The sequence below is a fragment of the Crassostrea angulata genome, chromosome 8 (genome assembly GCF_025612915.1).
Source record: "Crassostrea angulata isolate pt1a10 chromosome 8, ASM2561291v2, whole genome shotgun sequence".
Classification (NCBI taxonomy): Eukaryota; Metazoa; Mollusca; class Bivalvia; order Ostreida; family Ostreidae; genus Magallana; species Magallana angulata.
In genome coordinates this window covers 31,152,284-31,173,730 of record NC_069118.1, presented here as the reverse complement: position 1 = coordinate 31,173,730, position 21,447 = coordinate 31,152,284, and the positions used below count along the sequence as shown (strand labels likewise).

General features: G+C 33.9%; 1 protein-coding gene across 3 annotated transcripts in view; it reads right to left on the bottom strand.

Moving 5' to 3' along the window:
* Positions 1 to 3,940: 3,940 nt before the first annotated feature.
* Positions 3,941 to 21,447, bottom strand: part of LOC128158997 (uncharacterized) — a 28,766-nt gene continuing 11,259 nt past the window's right edge. The window contains exons 2-3 of one of the 3 annotated variants that reach the window (XM_052822022.1): positions 5,525 to 5,603; positions 3,941 to 5,301 (exon numbers count right to left, since the gene is read on the bottom strand). In XM_052822022.1, coding sequence (XP_052677982.1) covers positions 5,009 to 5,301; positions 5,525 to 5,603 — 372 coding nt within the window. In that variant the 3' untranslated portion in view covers positions 3,941 to 5,008. The remainder of the gene's footprint in view (positions 5,302 to 5,524; positions 5,604 to 21,447) is intronic. The other 2 variants (XM_052822018.1, XM_052822021.1) reach the window with 2 other exon arrangements.

The following is a 21,447-nucleotide window of genomic DNA, read 5'->3' as shown; positions in this document are numbered from 1 at the left end:
GGTAATTATTGGTTCTATGATAAACTCTTGTATTTGCTCACTCATTCAGTCACTCATCAATCTGCTCAATGATCAAGTTGTCCATTCATTCAGGTATTGGCACTCTTGCTTCTTTATTCTTATTGCAGACAAAGACTCACGCCTGAATCACATATTTACTCATATTCTTATGTATGCCCTCATTCACTAAATAAATTTAATTTTGCTTACTTACTCAATGTAATTTTTCTGCACTTACTCTCCTATTTAATCGTTTATACTCATTCATTATCTATTTCAATCCTGTATTCATTTTTTCATTCATAATTCATTGTTACAAGGTACATTATGGTTGGATGCATTTATTCAACTCACTCATACTTAAGATAAAAGGACAGCTACCGAGCATACTCACTTAACTACACTGGGTTCCATACCCCCTCCCCCCTTACCCCCCCCCCCCACCCCTGAAAGAAAAAATCATCATCCCCTCTACATTTCCATAAATCACCAGTTTATCTGCATTAATTACTTACATGCATCACTACTGGTTCTCTTTTATATCTAGCTTGATTTATTTATGTATGATCTGACTGCAGCACACAAAACACTAGCCGGAGATCAAAATTACCACCTATTGAGCAATAACTGCACGTTAGTTTGTGGTCACCAATTTGCTAACGAGCTAACGAGCCGATACAATAAGGGAAGGAATGCTATGGGGCTCCAATAACCCCGCCACATTGTCAGTATTAATGATCTACTTCAGCAATTAATTGCTGTAAGGCATGCTAAACTAAGGGGGGGGGGGGGGGGGGCAGGGGGTCGCGATTTCGGCCTTGCTCTGTCTAGGGGTCGCATAAATGTATATATTTTTGGAACTTTCTATGTTTACTTAACATGCATGTACGAGTACATGTATGGGTCTAGCCACGTGATACGTGTACCAAGGTGATGGGGTAAGGTGTAATTTATAAACTTATGTATTACATCATGGTAATATTTGATGAATAATAACTGTAAAAATAACTTTCATAAAAGTTTACACGTGTGCACTGTATTATATTATAAAATACGAAAGACATGCATTTCTAGGTTGTAATATAATTAATATAAATCACATAAACTTTAGACGTTAAATCTTCTGAGCAGGAGTTTGTGATCGGCCTTTTGTGTGTTGTTTAATGAAAAAACAAACTTTTAAAGCAGTATGAGCTGTATTTTTAGAATTTGATTTTGCTGCAAAAACCTGCTAGTATGATAAGTCTGCATATAACTTAACTTTTTTGACAAATAAGAATTGAAAATAAAATTATTTTTTCTCAGAAGAAAGATCTCTGTTCTAATGAATATTTAGCGGATCAATTTTTGTATAGGACGACAAAAATTCAAATTTTGCTCCAATTAAGGCTTCTTAACGACTTTTCCGACAAAAATGTGGCAAACAGAAATTTAAAAACCATGATTTTTTTTTCATTTTAGTAGAAAATAAGATTTTCGTTTAAAAATTATCAACATAAAAAATTGCAGCTCATATTGCTTAAAATAATGTAATCATGTCTCCATTTTAAAAATATCGAAATGGAAACATTTTCACTTAGCAAGGTATTTCTGTGTATTGTACTGTCAAAGTGTTTTTTAAGACACCCCATGGATATAGCATGATAACCCTGGGATAACTTAATCGAAATCGGAAGGACATTTATCAGAAAATGAAAAACAATCAGGCTTGGTAGCGTATAACTGTAAGAATAATACAAGAAACCTCCCCCCTCTCTCTCTCTCTCTCTCTCTCTCTCTCTGATGTTTGGGGCTGATAGTTAATTTTTTAAAAATATCTACAGTATATCTTTTTTTGCATAGACAGTTCAAAATCTCACTCGTCGAGTCGTCCCAAACAGAACCATCATAATACAAAAGCATTTCTTCCAGAATGCAGGAACTTTGGTCCGCATGATTCTGTTCTCTGTGTTCAATTCAAATATACGAGAGGTGTGAAAAAATAACAGTATTATAGAAATTAAATATTCGAGTTCTATTCATGTGATTTACAATTTGTATTTGAACAGCAAAACTTCGCCTATACAGAAAAATGATTCATAGAAAAATAAAATTATTAGGTGTTAAAATGAATTTATTTTTGTCGCGATTTTCTATCACGGCATGTTTTTTTTTTGTCATGAATGATTAACTGCAATAAGAGTATTTGTACATGCATATTTATTTACTAGTATATTCAATGTTTGTCACAGTAGACATGCCAGGTTTTAAAACAACATGATTAATAGGTAATTCAATAAATTAATTGAATGCATTATAGTGTGAATGTCCTACTTGTACAGTATTACATGTATTAACAAGGAATGAAAAGAGCATCAAACTGATATAACTGTGATGCGTGTGTCAAATAATTAAAAGGGGGATTTCGATGCATCAGTGTACCAGATCTGTCTGTCTGTCTGTCTGTCTGTCTGTCTGTCTCTCTCTCTGTCTCCCTCTCTCCTTATTTTTTATGAACAGAGAGAGAGAGAAAGAGAGAGAGAGGCGCAGGTCAATTAAAGATACCCCATGGATAGAGCATGATAACCCTGGGATAACTTAATCGAAATCGGAAGGACATAAATCAGAAAATAAACAACAATCAGGCTTGGTAGCGTATAACTGTAAGAATAATACATGAAACACCTCTCTCTCTCTCTCTCTCTCTCTCTCTCTCTCTCTCATTCGCAAAGCGGGATAACTCTAGGTTATAAGAAATCTACCGTTCATTAACCAAGATTAAAAAAGATTTTTAAAAAAATCAATTCAAATATATTTCTCATTTGAACTTTTCTTTTGAACTTGGGCGACATGATATTTCATCGTGTTTGACTTACTTTTATAATTTTTGATGTAGATAAAAGACACGGCTACTTAACTAAGAGATACATGTAAAAATGAATTCATAGAAGAATTAATTCATCCATGTATGGACTTTATTTGCTACATGTACATTACCTGGGAAGACCCATCCACTCCGTCCTTTACAGCTAAGCATGGAGTGCATGGGTTTTTTCCAGCGGATATAGGCTGCAGAGGATTCCCAGCCCAGTCTACGTGGAGAGCAATGACATACCCTGGGAATTAAGGGGGAAAGAACGAAAGGCAGGAATACGGAGACTGTCAACAACAGCAGTGGAGAAGTCATCATGCTGGTTATGGTGGAGAAGAGCCGTGCAGAGCTGGAAGCCATCTACAGACGGGCAATGGTTTGGCCAATCATTGCCGACTCACCACTTCGAGGACGTTCCAGGATAGGGGTCGAAACGACCGACGAGGGGTGGACCTGGCTGACGACGTCTGTATATTTAGCAGTGAACTCACTGTTTTACGTATTACTTACTAAGTCAACCCGACTAGTAAGCTATGATTATTCGGACGCCGCATAGGATAGCAAACGGTTGCCCAAAAGAAGGCTCGTGGATCGAATTTAAAGGAAATTGAGAATAAATATAGAAATTATAAAAATGAAGCTAAATGGTCTCTTCATCTCGTAAATTGTATTTTCATGACAATACTTAGTTCATACATCTGTACATGTACATGCATACGTCACGAGGTCTCTACATGCCATATGTACGTCACGAAGTGGAGTTCTTTTCAAATACCTTGTCATACTATTATAAACATTTTTGTGATCAGTATTTGATATCATCCAAACGTTTATTACTTACTAAACTTTTAATATGACAAGACATTTATTTAGGAACTCGGTTATAATGTCTATTTTCCTTTTGCTCTCTCCGAAATTGGAATTACATGTACGAGCACACCTTTACTTCAATTGTCTCAAAGCTGAATACAAAATGTAGATTCTCTGTATTTTGTGAAACAACAACAATATAAAAACACCACCTTATTAAGTAGTCTCTCCAAAAGAAAGGTGCTCAGACCCGATAAATCAATACAGAAAATTAAAAAGAACTCTATGAAACAATTTCAACAATTATTTTTTTTTTTTCATGTAACGTCTTTATAGCATGTATAATGGACATGGTTTTTATTTATTTCAATTTTCAACAAATAACAGGTTACCGTAATAAATATAGGACAATGTATATAAATGTATATCAAAAGAATAATTATTAAAAAAAAATTCTGCTCAAATCAATTGACCTAATCTATATCTCATTGAAAAGAGTACAACATTTTTTTCCCAATAGATTCGGCGTATGCCAAAAAATTACAGAACTCTACGTTCAAGTTTCTAGTACACCAAACGTTAAATCACGTGCATTTCCGTGCATATACAAGTATCACGATATATATCTGTCAGAGCCGAATATGCTTGAAACTTGCACAGGAATGGAATATGTTATCGGATATATTAGTGAACTTCGTAAAAAATGCACATGAATACATAGATCAATACATGCGGGCATTTTTTAAGTTCTGTTACACAACATGGGTTTTTCCATAATTCAAAATATATGCGAAAAAAAATCAATACATGAGCAGAGAGATGTTGCAATAATGCAACAGAAATTATACATGTATAGCACCACACGCCACCAATCGTAACCTCTTGGTTTTCTTCGGAAGAAAAGTAATGATCATTCGGGTAATTATCATTTTCATTCAAATTTCCCGCCAAATAACTTCACAATATCACAACTGCCCGTAAAGGAAATGGATTTCGCTTTTGAATGTAAGAGTGACAAATGTGTCTGTTCACTAAATCGCACGACACATTTTCCTGAATCCAATGAATTCATCTAGTAGATGCAACTAGAGGTACATGTGCACCCAAACTAGACAGAAACCCCAAATAGCGAATAGTGTCAAATTGCGTCAAATGTAACGGATTTGCACAGAAATATCACAATATACAAAAAAAAATTTAAACTTTGCTAGTCCTTGGCGTAAAACAATAGAAAAGTCAAGCCCTGAGAGGTTTGGAATATCGGCGCCATATTGCCATGTTATCCTTTGATTTTTCCTTCTTTGTATCAAATGCAAAGAAAAGGAAACAGCTTCACTCGGTTTCTTCTCACCTGTCGTTTAAATGTACTAAATGTTTTCCTTGCGCCAAAAAGTCTTGCAAGTCCTGAAACTTCTTGCTCTTTTGAATGCTTTGTAAAAGGTCAATGATACTATCATAGTCGAGGTGTTCCGGGTGCCAGTCGCCCTGCGGAATCATGTGATAGTCGATCTCTTCGTCGCGAGAACAGAACGAGACTATGACGGTTCCTATTATTAGAATGATGATGGTGATCAGCATTAAGACACCGGCGATTAGAAGACACGTGCTTTCTACGGCCATAATGAAGGATTCCTTTACTTCTGCAAAAATATTTTAGAAACAAAACAATAAGTTTCACAGGAAATGATACGAAGTACATTGTATTTAATGAAAACTATTAACATGGTGTTTATATTATCATCACGATATGGTCTGACATATATCTGGGAGGATAAGTGACCTTCTAAAACCATCATATGTAGTAAATAAAGTTATCAAGTTACAATAAACATAATAAAGATTTTGACATATATAGTTTACTACCTTCAAGATATGGTGTGACGTATTTCGGGGAGGATAGGTGACCTTCTAAATCATTACCACTCATTTGACAGCATGCCTCCTGTGAAAAAAGGAAAAAAGAATGAATGTCATGGGAGAGAACTTAAGGCATATATAGTTTTTCGGATGAATTATTGGAGGGGGGGGGGGGGGTAATTTAGCATTTCACTGATCTCAGTATTTTTAATACAAGTAGTACAAAAACTAGATTCGATCTCGTTGCGAGCAACGAGTGGGTCTTCCGTCCAATTTTTGAATAGATAAGATTAAACTTATCATTTCAGAGATAAAATCGTAGATCAAAGCGAAAAAAAAAAAAAAAAATTGCGGCACTCGAGGCTTGAACCCGGGTCGCCTGGGCCATGTCCACGACTATAACGACTGAGCTACTCGGACTCCGCTTCAGAATTTGACGCTTAATTTCTCGAGAATGCCTTGATCGATTTTAAAACTAATTACATATTCTTAATCAGTAAAAGAGTCACTATAAGGTGTAAAAATTTCAAAGAAAAATATTGAAAAATAAAAAAGTCGAAAAATTCAATTTTTTAAAATTTCTTCTGGTGACGACCGGAAGTGACGGCGGACATTCTCTATACCGAGGTGCACCAGGAAATCGATAGATCTATCATCTCTGAAATTCTCAGCTCTCTATCTTTGCTCGTTTTTGAAAAACCTGAGAGACAAAATTGACTTTTCAAAATCGTAAACGGACGATAACTTCCGACCGGAAGTGAATTTTCAAAATCTGTTTCAGCGGTATAAATTTCAGATAACAAGGCTTTAGTCCTGAAAATTTGAGAGAAATCGATCGTGCCATCTCTGAGAAATCGCCTGCACAAAATTTGTAAGACAAAAAAAGAATAATAATAATAACTAGAGCAAAGCTCGTTGCAAAGCAACGAGTGGGTCTTCCGGTTGTGTCGAGAGTAAAGATAGAAGTTCCTGTAAGAAGCAGAGTTCTAAAACCAACTACAAACCAACTACAAAGAAAATAAAAAAAATATTTTAAAAAAATCGAATAATTCTTAGTACGACTTAACAATGTCTGAATGATTTGAAGAACGAATTAACAAAAACCTTAACAATTTCTAGAACGACTTAATAAAAAAAGTCCCGAATGTCTTCAAGTACGGATCAACAATTTCCGAATTATTTTAGGTACGAGTTAATTTAACTTTTAACATAACACTATTTTCTTAACCAAGAACGTGGAATCAAAATTTCCGGAAAACTCAATTTTGAAATCCCAATATTTTTGTAATGCATTGTCCGATTTTAAAACGGATTTCAGTTTTAAATTAAGTTCAATAAAAGCTCCTTTGTTGCTTTATGATTTTTATCAAATTGTTGGTCAGAAAAGAGTTATTATAAAAAGACTTAATAGCCCTTCTGGCCCCTAATTTGAGGGGTCAGCCCCTTTTTGTTTATATCAAATAAAAGTTCTCGCAAATATAAACATATTTTGTTCTACAAGTGTTCACGAATGGTTAACCGTTATCGAGATATCTAAACAACTGTATTTTAGGGGCCGACCCTTTAACCCCTTACCGGGGCCACTAACAACAAAATCTATGGTATCATATTGTCCAGAACATTATTTTGAACAACTTTTGTTCTACATTGCTTTTAAAAATATTTCCCCTTTTTCAGATATTAATGATCAAAGTTTTGAACTACTGGCCCCTTGAAACCCCTAATTACGTAATATTTGACTAAGGTATGATACTGTATAGATAAACAGCTGTACAATGAACATTTTTGCTTCTATAATTATTAACAAATTATTGTTCAGTAGAGAGTTCTTGTAAGAAGATTTAAGACCCCTCTTGACCCCTAATTGGAGGGTCCAGCCCCTTTTTCTTGATATCAAATGAAAGGTCTTGCAAATATAAACATATTTTGTTCAACAAGTGTTTACGTTATGTTAACCGTTCTTAGGATATCTTTACAAATGTGTTTTAGGGGCCGGCCCTTTATCTCCTAAATGGGGTCATGAACAAAAAAATTTAAGGTGGTATATTGTACAGAACATTATTTTAACCAACTTTTGTTCTACAATGCTTTTCAAAATATTTCTCCTTTTTCATATATTAATGATCAAAATTTTAAATATCTGGCCCCTTGAAACCCCTTATTACGTAACATATGATTTATGCATGGTACTGTATAGATAAACAGCCGAACAATGAACATTTTTGCTTCTATGATTAATAACAAATTATTATTCAGTAGAGAGTTATTGCAAGAAGACTTTACAGCCCTCTTGGCCCCTCATTTGAGGGGCCAGCCCCTATTTCTTGATATTAAACGAAAGCCCGTGTAATTTGAAACAACTTTTGCATTACATGTTTTAACAAAATATTTATACATCAAAAGATATCACAGAAAATGTGCAAAAATTTCGCGAAAAAATTTGGTGCCAAGTTCAGGTTCAGGCGAGCTTTGAGGCCTTTAGCAATTTTCATCAATGGAAGCATGGGGGTACATCTACAGACATTCATCTACAATCCCTGAAAATTTCAAGCTTCTATCTTTATTAGTTTCGGAGGATATGCGTGGACAAAACAACCCTTAAAAATTTACAAAATCGTCAATAACTGAAACCGGAAGTGACGTCATAATTCAAAAATTTAATTATATGTAGCGCCGATCATGCTTTATCCGTCCTGAAAATTTTGTGCAAATCGGTTGGATAGTTTTTGAGAAATAGCGCTCCAAAAAAGTCAGAAAAAGAAAAAAAAGAATAACTAGAGCAAAGCTCGTTGCAAAGCAACGAGTGGGTCTTCCGTTAATGTCGGAAGTAAAGCTGGAAGTTCCTGTAAGAAGCAGAGCTCTTAAACCAATAACAATAGTAGCTAAAATAAAAAGATGAAAAAAATCGAATTATTCCTTGTACGACTTAACAAAATCCGAATGATTTTAAGTACGAATTAACAAAAACCTATCCGATTTCAAGAACGACTTAACAAAAAACAATCCGAATGTGTTCAAGTACGACTTAACAATTATTTTTGGAACGAGTTTATTTTACTTTGAACATTACGCTATTTTTTAAACCAAGGACGCGGAACCAAAATTTCCAGAAAAATCAATTTTTAAACCCCGATATCTCTGTAATGCATCGTCCGATTTTCAAACGGATTTCAGTTTCGTATTCAGCATTACCAACTCTACAAACCTCGTAAACATTTGAAATTGAAACGAAAAAATATTTTTTAAAAATCAAATAATTCTTAGTACGACTTAACAATGTCTGAATGATTTCAAGAACGAATTAACAAAAACCTTTACAATTTCTAGAACGACTGAATAAAAAAAGTCCCGAATGTCTTCAAGTACGAATTAACCATTTCCGAATTATTTAAGATACGATTTAATTTAACTTTTAACATAACACTATTTTCTTAACCAAGAACGTGGAATCAAAATTTCCGGAAAACTCAATTTTTAAATCCCAATATTTTTGTAATGCATCGTCCGATTTTAAAACGGATTTCAGTTTTAAATTAAGCTTAATAAAAGCTCCTTTGTTGCTTTATGATTTTTATAAAATTGTTGGTCAGAAAAAAGTTATTATAAAAAGACTTAATTGGCCTTCTGGCCCCTAATTTGAGGGGTAAGCCCCTTTTTCTTGATATCAAATAAAAGGTCTCGCTAATATAAACATATTTTGTTCTACAAATGTTCACGAATGGTTAACCCTTATTGAGATATCTAAACAACTGTATTTTAGGGGCCGACCCTTTAACTCTTTACCGGGGCCACTAACAACAAAATTTATGGTATCTTATCGTTTAGAACATTATTTTGAACAACTTTTGTTCTACAGTCATTTCATGCATATCTTTTACAATTTAATGCTATGCTATGGTATGCGATTTTAATGATATGCTATGAGATTTGTATGCTATGCTATGAGATTTGTATGCTATGCTATGAGAAATTGAAGTGAAGGGCTTAATGATGTTGTATGCTATGCTATGCTATGGTATGCTATGAGATTTGAACAAAAACGCCTCCATACACAGAAGAGTTCCACACATTTCGAAATAAAATAATAAGAAGCCAAAGTTTACCACAAATCTATTATGTAAACATTTATTTTTTCAAATAAAAACATTTAAAACCGCGTTAAAATACTGTTGTATGCTATGCTATGGTATGCTATGGTATGATATGACGAATGCGATTCTATGAGATTGTATGCTATGGTATGAGATTCCAATGCTATGCTATGAGATTTCAATGCTATGCTATGAGATTTCAATGCTATGCTATGCTATGGTGTATGTTGTAAAAGATATGCTTGAACTGACTGTACATTGCTTTTAAAAAATATTTCTCCTTTTTCAGATATTAATGATCAAAGTTTTGAATTCTGGCCCCTTGAAACCCCTAATTACGTAATATATGACTTAGGTATGATACTATATAGATTAACAGCTGTACAATGAACATTTTTGCTTCTATAATAAATAACAAATTATTGTTCAGTAAAGAGTTCTTGTAAGAAGATTTAAGACCTCTCTTGACCCCTTATTGGTGGGGACAGCCCTTTTTTCTTGATATGAAATGAAAGGTCTTGCAAATATAAACATATTTTGTTCAACAGGTGTTCACGAAATGTTAACCGTTCTTAGGATATCTTTACAAATGTGTTTTAGGGGCCGGCCCTTTATCTCCTAAATGGGGTCATGAAAAAAAAAATTTAAGTGGCATATTGTACAGAACATTATTTTAAGCAACTTTTGTTCTACAATGTTTTTCAAAATACATCTCCTTTTTCATATATTAATGGTCGAAATTTTGAATTTCTAGCCCCTTGAAACCCCTAATTACTTAACATATGACTTAAGTGTGGTACTGTATAGATAAACAGCCCAACAATGAACATTTTTGCTTCTATAAATAATAGCAAATTATTATTCAGTAAAGAGTTATTGTAAAAAGACTTTTCAGCCCTCTTGGCCCCTAATTTGAGGGGCCAGCCCCTTTTTCTTGATATTAAACGAAAGCCCGTGTAATTTGAAACAACTTTTGCGTTACATGTTTTAACAAAATATTTATACATCAAAAGATATCACAGAAAATGTGCAAAAATTTCGTGAAAAAATTTGGTGCCAATTTTCAGGTTCAGGCGAGCTTTGAGGGCTTTACAAATTTTCATCATTGGAAGCATGGGGGTACATCTACATACATTCATCTACAATCCCTGAAAATTTTAAGCTTCTATCTTGATTAGTTTCGGAGAAGATGCGTGGACAAAATGACCCTTAAAAATTTACAAAATCGTCAATATCTGAAACCGGAAGTGACGTCATCATTTAAAAATTTTATAATATGTAGCGCTGATCATGTTTTATCCGTACTGAAAATTTTGTGCGAATCGGTTGGATAGTTTTTGAGAAATAGCGCTCCAAAAAAGTCAGAAAAAGAAAAAAAAGACTAGAGCAAAGCTCGTTGCAAAGCAACGAGTGGGTCTTCCGTTAGTGTCGAGAGTAAAGCTAGAAGTTGCTGTAAGAAGCAGAGTTTTACAAACCAACTACAAGGGAAAATTAAAAAAAAATATTTTAAAAATATGGAATAATTCTCAGTACGACTTAACTATATCTGAATGAACTCAGGAACGAATTAACAAAAACCTTTACAATTTCTGGAACGACTTAATAAAAAAAAATCCCGAATGTGTTCAAGAACAAATTAACAATTTCAAAATTATTTTAGGTACGAGTTAATTTTACTTTGAACATAACACTATTTTCTCAACCAAGGACGTGGAATCAAAATTTCCGGAAAACTCAATTTTTAAATATTTTTGTTATGCATCGTCCGATTTTAAAACGGATTTCAGTTTGACATTAAGCTTAATAAAAGCTTCCTTGTTGATTTATGATTTATATCAAATTATTGGTCAGAAAATAGTTATTATTAAAAGACTTAATAGCCCTTCTGGCCCCTAATTTGAGGGGTCAGCCCCCTTTTCTTGATATCAAATAAAAGGTCTCGCTAATATAAACATATTTTGTTCTACAAGTAATCGTAAATTATAAACCGTTATCGAGATATCTAAACAACTGTGTTTTAGGGGCCGTCAAATATTAATGATCAAAGTTTTGAATTCTGGCCCCTTGAAACACCTTATTACGTAATACTTAGGTATGGTAATGTATAGATGAACACCCGTACAATAAACATTTTTGCTTCTATAATTAATAACAAATTATTATTCAGTAAAGAGTTATCATAAGAAGATTTTAGACCCCTCTTGACCCCTGATTTGAGATGCCGGCCCCTTTTTCTTGATGTCAAATTAAAGGTCTCGCAAATATAAACATATTTTGTTCAACAAATGTTCACGAAATGTTAACAGTTCTTAAGATATCTGTACAAATGTGTTTTAGGGGCCGGCCCTTTATCTCCTAAATGGGGTCATAAAATAAAAAAATTTAAGTTAGCATATTGTACAGAAAATTATTTGAGCAACTTTTGTTCTACATTGCTTTTCAAAATATTTCTCCTTTTTCAGATATAAATCATCAAAGTTTTGAACTTCTGGGCCCTGGAAACCCCTAATTACGTAACATATGACTAAAGTATGGTACTTTATAGATAAACAGCTGTACAATGAACATTTTTGCTTCTATAATTAATAACAAATTATTATTCAGTAAAGCGTTATGGTAAGAAAACTTTAAAGCCCTCTTGACCCCTAATTTGAGGGGCCAGCCCTTTTTCTTGATATCAAATGAAAGCTCGTGGAAATTGAAACAACTCTTGCATTACATGTTTTAACAACATATTTATACATCAAAAGGTATAACGGAAAATGTGCAAAAATGTCGTGAACAAATTTGATGCTAATTTTCAGGTCCAGGCGAGCTTTAAGGCCTTGAGCAATTTTCATAATTGAAAGCATGGGGGTACATCTACAGACATTCATCTACAATCCCTGAAAATTTAAAGCTTCTATCTTGATTAGTTTCGGAGGAGATGCGTGGACAAAATGACCCTTAAAAATTTATAAAATCGTCAATATCTGAAACCGGAAGTGACGTCAACAAAAAATTTAACTATAAACATTTATCCCCTCCGATGTCCTATAAGTCCGGAAAATTTCGTGCAAATCAGGCGAATAGTTTTCGAGAAATAAATCTTTAAAGAAGGCAGAAAAAGAATGTTAAGAATAATAATAATAGAAAGAAACAGTAGAAAAACTAGAGCAAAGCTCGTTGCAAAGCAACGAGTGGGTCTTCCGTTAATGTCGGAAGTAAAGCTGGAAGTTCCTGTAAGAAGCAGAGCTCTTAAACCAATAACAAGAGTAACTAAAATATAGAAGATGAAAAAAAATGGAATTATTCCTGGTACGACTTAACAAAATACGAATGATTTTAAGTACGGCTTAACAAACACCTTTCCGATATCAAGAACGACTTAACAAAAAAATCCGAATGTGTTCAAGTACGACTTAACAAATATTTTTGGTACGAGTTAATTTTACCTTGAACATTACGCTATTTTTTAAACCAAGGACGCGGAATCAAAATTTCCGGAAAAATCAATTTTTAAACCCCGATATCTCTGTAATGCATCGTTCGATTTTAAAACGGGTTTCGGTTTTAATTTAAGCTTAATAAAAGCTTTGTTGCTGCTTTATGATTAATATCAAATTATTGGTCAGAAAAGAGTTATTATGAAAAGACTTAGTAGCCCTTCTGGTCCCTAATTTGAGGGGTCAGCCCCTTTTTCTTGATATCAAATAAAAAGTCTCGTTACTATAAACATATTTTGCTCTACAAGTGTTCATGAATTGTAAACCGTTCTCGTGATATCTGTACAAATGCGTTTTAGGGGCCGACCCTTTAACCCCTTACCGGGGCCACTAACAACAACATTTTTGGTATCATATTGTTAAGAACATTATTTTGAAGAACTTTTGTTCTACATTGCTTTTAAAAATATTTCTCCTTTTTCAGATATTAATGATCAGAGTTTTGAGTTCTGGCCCCTTGAAACCCCTAATTACGTAATATATGACCTAGGTATGGTAATGTATAGATGAACAGCTGTACAATGAACATTTTTGCTTCTATAATTTAAAACAAAATATTGTTCAGTAAAGAGTTATTGTAAGAAGACATTAGAGCCCTCTTGACCCCTAATTTGAGGGGCCAGCCCCTTTTTCTTGACATCAAATGAAAGGTCTTGTAAATATAAACATATTTTGTTGAAAAAGTGTTCACAAAATGTTTACCGTTCTTGAGATATCTGTACAAATGTGTTTTAGGGGCCGACCCTTTAACTCCTAAATGGGGTCATAAACAAAAACATTTAAGGTAGCATATTGTACAAAACATTATTTTGAACAACTTTTGTTCTACATTGCTTTTCAAAATATTTCTCCTTTTTTTCAGATATTAATGATCAAAGTTTTGAACTTCTGGCCCCTTGAAACCCCTAATTACGTAATATATGACTTAAGTATGGTATTGTATAGATAAACAGCTGTACAATGAACATTTTTGCTTCTATAATTGATAACAAATTATTGTTCACTAAAAAGTTATTGCAAATAGACTTTAGAGCCCTCTTGGTCCCTAATTTGAGGGGCCAGCCCCTTTTTCTTGATATCAAATAAAAGCCCGTGCAAATTGAAACAACTTTTGCATTACAAGTTTTAACAAAATATTTTTACGTCAAAAGATATTACGGAAAATGTGCGAAAATTTTGTGAAAAAATTTGGTGCTAATTTTCAGGTTCAGGCGAGCTTCTAGGCCTTGCGCATTTTTCGCAATTGGAAGCATGGAGGGAAATCTACAGACATTCATCTACAATCCCTGCAAATTTCAAGCTTTTATCATGATTAGTTTCAGAGGAGATGCGTGGACAAAATGACCCTTAAAAATTTACCAAATCGTCCATATCTGAAACCGGAAGTGACGTAATCATTTGAAATTTTAATAATCAGTAGCGACATTGATGCTTTATAACTCCAAAAAATTTGGTGTAAATCGGTTGAATAGTTTTTGAGAAATAACGCTCCAAAAAAGTCAGAAAAAGAAAAAAAAAGTATAATAATAAAGAACTAGAGCAAAGCTCGTTGCAAAGCAACGAGTGGGTCTTCCGTTAATGTCGGAAGTAAAGCTGGAACTTCCTGTAAGAAGCATAGCTCTTAAACCAATAAGAAGAGTAACTAAGATAAAAAGATGAAAACAATCGAATTATTCCTGGTACGACTTAACAAAACCCGAATGATTTTAAGTACGATTTAACAAAAACCTTTTTGATTTCAAGAACGACTTTAAAAAAATCCGAATGTGTTAGAGTACGACTTAACAATTATTTTTGGTACGAGTTAATTTTTCTATAAACATTACGCTATATTTTAAACCAAGGACGCGGAATTAAAATTTCCGGAAAAATCAATTTTTAAACCCCGATATCTCTGTAATGCATCGTCTGATTTTAAAACGGATTTCAGTTTTAAATTAAGCTTAATAAAAGCTGCTTTGTTGCTTTATAATAAATATCAAATTTTGGTCAGAAAAGAGTTATCATAAAAAGACTTAGTAGCCCTTGTACCCCCTAATTTGTGGAGCCAGCCCCTTTTTCTTGATATCAAATAAAAGGTCTCGCTAATATAAACATATTTTGTTCTACAAGTGTTCATGAATTGTAAACCGTTCTCGAGATATATGTACAAATGTGTTTTAAGGGCCGACCCTTTAACCCCTTACCGGGGCCACTAACAACAAAATTTTTGGTTTAATATTGTTCAGAACATTATTTTGAACAACTTTTGTTCTACACTGCTTTTTAAAATATTTCTCCTTTTTCAGATATTAATGATCAGAGTTTTGAGTTCTGGCCCCTTGAAACCCCTAATTACGTAATATATAACTTAGGTATGGTACTGTATAGTTGAACAGCTGTACAATGAACATTTTTGCTTCTATAATTAATAACAAAATATTGTTCAGTAAAGAGTTATTGTAAAAAGACATTAGAGCCCTTTTGGCCCCTAATTTGAGAGGCCAGCCCCTTTTTCTTGATATCAAATTTAAGGTCTTGCAAATTTAAACATATTTTGTTCAACAAGTGTTCATGAAATGTTAACCGTTCTTGAGATATCTGTACGAATGTGTTTTAGGGGCCGACCCTTTAACTCCTAAATGGGGTCATAAACAAAAACATTTAAGGTAGCATATTGACAAGAACACCATTTTAAGCAACTTTTGTTCTACATTGCTTTTAAAAATATTTCTCCTTTTTCAGATATTAATGATTAAAGTTTTGAACTTCTGGCCCCTTGAAACCCCTAATTACGTAACATATGACTTAAGTATGATACTGTATAGATAAACAGCTGTACAATGAACATTTTTGCTTATATAATTAATAACAAATTATTGTTCAGTAAAGAGTTATTGTAAGAGGACTTTAGAGCCCCCTTGGCCCCTTATTTGAGGGGCCAGCCCCTTTTTCTTGATATCAAAGGAAAGCTCGTGAAAATTGAAACAACTTTTGCATTACATGTTTAAACAAATTATGTGCAAATCGAAAGGTATTACAGAAAATGTGCAAAAATTTCTTGGAAAAATTTGGTGCTAATTTTCAGGTTCAGGCGAGCTTCGAGGCCTTGAGCAATTTTCATAATTGGAAGCATGGGGGTACATCTACAGACATTCATCTACAACCCCTGAAAATTTTAAGCTTCTATCTTGATTAGTTTCGGAGGAGATGCGTGGACAAAATGACCCTTAAAAATTTACAAAATCGTCTATATCTTAAACCGGAAGTGACGTCATCATGCAAAAATTTAATAATATGTAGCGACGATGATGTTCTATCACTCCTGAAAATTTCGTGCAAATCGGTTGGGTAGTTTTTGAGAAATAACGCTAAAAAAAAGTCAGAAAAAGAAAAAAAAGAATAATAAGAATAAAGAAAAAGAAACCGTAGAATAACAAGAGGGTCTTCCGTTGGAAACGGAAGACCCTAAAAAGAAACCGTAGAATAACAGAAGGGTTTTCCGTTGAAAACGGAAAACCCTAAATAATAAAGAAAAAGAAACCGTAGAATAACAAGAGGGTCTTCCGTTGGAAACGGAAGACCCTAATAAAGAAAAAGAAACCGTAGAATAACAAGAGGGTCTTCCGTTGGAAACGGAAGACCCTAATAACTAGATACGACCTCGTTACGAGTAACGAGTAGGTCTTCCGTCCGATTTTTTTTTTTTTTTTTTTTTAGATGAAATGATACCATGAGATATCGATACAATTTCAAAATAACCCCCCCCCCCCCCAAAAAAAAAATTTGAAGATAAAGAATAAAAACCCTAATTACGTCAGACATGGGCCTGACGATGACTCTTTCAAACCGATAATGTAGAGATCAACAACTTTGATTTTTATAATGCATAACAAAATATTTATCGTTTTCAAGTTATTCGTAAAAGAATTTACGAGTCTCCTGGTCCCTAATTAAAGGGGCCAGCCCCTTTTTCTTGATTTTATTGGATAGAACTTTTGATTCTCTACTGCTTTTGTTCTATATGTCTTGTCAAAATATCAACTGATAAAAAGATACTGATCACAACATATGGAAATTTTGATTCGAAATCTGTACCCCATTTTTGTGCCTAAGCGAGCTCCAAGGAATAGCGCCACTGGTGCAAAACAACTAAATAGTGCACAACTTCAAACCATGCTCTACCTATCCTGAAAATTTCAAAGTCATATCTCTTATAGTTTCTGAGATCAACTCTGCACAAAATTGGTCGTAAAAAATTACAAAATCGACCGTAAATCCGGACCGGAAGTGACGACGACAAAAAATTCAAAAACATATAAAATTCAGATAATTTCCCATCATCTGTGAAAAAATTGTTCAGATCGGTTGAGTAGTTTTCGAGAAATCGCGTGCACAAAATTTGGAAAAAAAAAATAATAATAAACAGTACGAAAACAATAAGGTCTTCCGTTGGAAACGGAAGACCTTAACTAGACTCTTGTTGGTATAGCAACAAAAAGGTCTTCCGTTCCTCATGTATTAATCTGCACAAAAAATCCAGTTATCTTGTAAACAGAAAATGGATATAATATATATAAGCTTTGTGTCTTGATCTATCACAGTTTCTGAGATCTTATTTATACTTTGTTTTTAAAAAAGAAGGCTATCTGAGATATATGAGATGTCTCACCGGAAGTAGAACTTTTTTTACCATGTGTAGATGACTTTTTGTATTTCTATAGCTAAAATGTTACTTAAATGCTAAATAACCAAAATATTTTTAAAAAATCAAAATTGGGTGTACTTCCTGTGATGACCGGAAGTTACGCCGGATGAAACAAAATAGTGTTAACACGTGTCCATACACAGGTCTATAATCCTACAAAGTTTGGTTGTTGAAGTCGTTACCGTTTTTGAGATCTCGTCGATATAAGGTTTTTTGTCTCGGGACAGGAAACGGACAAACGGAAGTGTTGAATGTAAATTGCATTAAATAGTTCTTGTATACTTGCCTTTTGTACATTATTTTTCATTTATCTAACTAAAAATATCAAAGGAAAACAGTTAAACTGATAAACAGCTTGATTTGTTTGAACTCTTCCAGTGTGGACCGGAAGTGACGGAAGACAAAATGAAACCGATTAAACACATCTTCAATCAAATGTCTATCATCCATAAAAGTTTCGTGTCTTGATCACTTATAGGTTCTGAGATCTTGCGGGTACAAAATATGTTTTTAAAAAGCTACCTGAGATGATTGAGATGTCTCACCGGAAGTAGAATTTTTTTGTTGATTTAACATCGCATAGATGACATAAGTAAGGATCTATACTAATATCTTTATATTACGGAAAATAAATTAAATACGTAAAAACAAAAAAAATGAGGTGCTTCCGGTGACGACCGGAAGTTACGCCGAACAAAACAAAAATGTTTAAACACATCTACAACTATAGGTCTATCCTCCACCAAAGTTTGGATATTCAAGTCTTTATCGTTTCTGACATCTCGATGTGACAAGCTTTTTCTCACGGGACAGGAAACGGACGAACGGAAGTGAATTTAGAAAATCTTTTACAAAAAACCTCTAGATGTTTATATTTTCAGTAATTCCTGAAAATTTTATAAGTATTCATCAAGACATCTCTGAGAAATTCATAAGACAAAAAGGGGAAAAAAATAATAATAAAAAGAAACATTACAATCACTATAAGGTCTTCCGTTGGAAACGGAAGACCTTAATAATAATAATTATAAGAAAAGTGAAAAAGAAACCGAAGAATAATAGAAGGGTCTTCCGCTGAAGACGGAAGACCCTAACTAGATTCGATCTCGTTGCGAGCAACGAGTGGGTCTTCCGTCCGATTTTTGAATAGATTAGATTAAACTTATCAATTCAAAGATAAAATCGTTGATCTAAGCAAAAAAAATGAAAATTTTTTTTGCGGCACTCGAGGCTTGAACCCGGGTCGCCTGGGCCATGTCCACGACTATATCGACTGAGCTACTCGAACTCTCGCTTCAGAACTTTGACGCTTAATTTCTCGAGAACGCCTCGATCGATTTTGAAACAAATTACATATTCTGAATCAGTAAAAGGGTCACTATCATCTTATTGGAAAAAATATATAAAAATAAAATGTTGAAAATTTTCATTTTTTAATTTTGCTTCCGGTGATGACCGGAAGTGACGGCGAACATTCTCTATACCGAGGTGCACCAGGAAATCGATAGATCTATCATCTCTGAAATTCTCAGCTCTCTATCTTTGCTCGTTTTTGAAAAACCTGAGCGACAAAATTGACTTTTTAAAATCGTAAACGGACGATAACTTCCGACCGGAAGTGAATTTTCAAATTCTGTTTCAGCGGTATAAATTTCAGATAACGAGGTTTCAGTCCTGAAAATTTGAGAGAAATCGATCGTCCCATCTCTGAGAAATCGCCTGCACAAAATTTGTAAGACAAAAAAAGAATAATAATAATAACTAGACACGATCTCGTTGCGAGCAACGAGTGGGTCTTCCGTACGATTTTTGAATAGATTAGATCATTCTTATCAATTCAAAGATAAAACCGTAGATCTAAGCGAAAAAAAGTAAAAAAAAATTTGCGGCACTCGGGGCTTGAACCCGGGTCGCCTTGTCCATGTCCACGACTCTATCGACTGAGCTACTCGGACTCTCGCTTCAGAACTTTGACGCTTATTTTCTCGAGAATGACTTGATCGATTTTAAAACAAATTACATATTCTAAATCAGTGAGAAAGTCACTATCAGGTGTAAAAATTTCAAAAAAAAATATTCAAAAATAAAAAAGTAGAAAAATTCAATTTTTCAAAATTCCTTCTGGAGAAGACTGGAAGTGACGGCGGACATTTTTTAGACAATAGTGCACCAGAAAAACGTTAAATCTATCATCTCTAAAAATTTCAGCTCTATATCTTCAGTCGTTCTTGAGAAACGTCGAAGACAAATTTGACTTTAAAAAAATCGTTTAATGACCATAACTTCCGACCGGAAGTGAACTTTTAAAAACCGTTCCGGCGGTACAAACTTCAGTTGACAAGGCACCATCCCTGAAAATTTGACTGAAATCGAGCAAGCCATCTCCGAGAAATCGCCTGCACAAAATCGGTAAGAAAAAAAAAAAGAATAAGAACTAGAGCAAAGCTCGTTGCAAAGCAACGAGTGGGTCTTCCGTTAATGTTGGAAGTAAAGCTGGAAGTTCCTGTAAGAAGCAAAGCTCTTAAACCAATAACAAAAGTAACTAAAATAAAAAGATGAAAAAAATCGAATATTCCTGGTACGACTTAACAAAATACGAATGATTTTAAGTACGACTTAACAAAAACCTTTCCGATTTTAAGAACGACTTAACCAAAAAAAATCCGAATGTGTTACAGTACGACTTAACAATTATTTATAGTACGAGTTAATTTTACTTTTAACATTACGCTATTTTTTAAACCAAGAACGCGGAATCAAAATTTCCGGAAAAATCAATTTTTAAACCCCAATATCTCTGTAATGCATCGTCCGATTTTAAAACGGCTTTCAGTGTTAGATTCAGCAAAGTAAGCTCTACAAAACACATATTCATTTTTGATTTGATCTGAAAATTCATCTTTTCGAAAAATTTGTTTCACTTCCGGTTTCGACCGGAAGTGACCGATTTTCATTTCGAGCCTTATTACAGAGGTAAATCGATCAAATCATAACCATTGAAAATTTCAAGCCTCTATCTTAAAGCGTTTTTGAGAAAATTCCGGGACAAAATGACTTTTTGAAATTTTTAAAAATGACGTCACGTCAAAACGGAAGTGACGTTCTCTTTAAAACTTTTACATTTTTGAGGGACGCTAACTTGCAAAAATCTCTGAAAATTTCATTAAAATCGGTTTAAAACCTTTTGAGTTATGAGGCAAAAAAGGAGTCAGAAGAAAAGAAAAAGAATAATAATAATAATAAAAAGAAACAATAGAATAACAAGAGGGTCTTCCGTTGGAAACGGAAGACCCTAATAATAAGAAAAGTGAAAAAGAAACATTACAATAATAGAAGGGTCTTCCGCTGAAGACGGAAGACCCTAACTAGATTCGATCTCGTTGCGAGCAACGAGTGGGTCTTCCGTCCGATTTTTGAATAAATAAGATTAAACTTATCAATTCAAAGATAAAATCGTAGATCTAAGCGAAAAAAAGAGAAAAAAAATTTGCGGCACTCGAGGCTTGAACCCGGGTCGCCTGGGCCATGTCCACGACTATAACGACTGAGCTACTCGGACTCCGCTTCAGAACTTTGACGCTTAATTTCTCGAGAATGCCTTGATCGATTTTAAAACTAATTACATATTCTTAATCAGTGAAAGGGTCACTATAAGGTGTAAAAAAT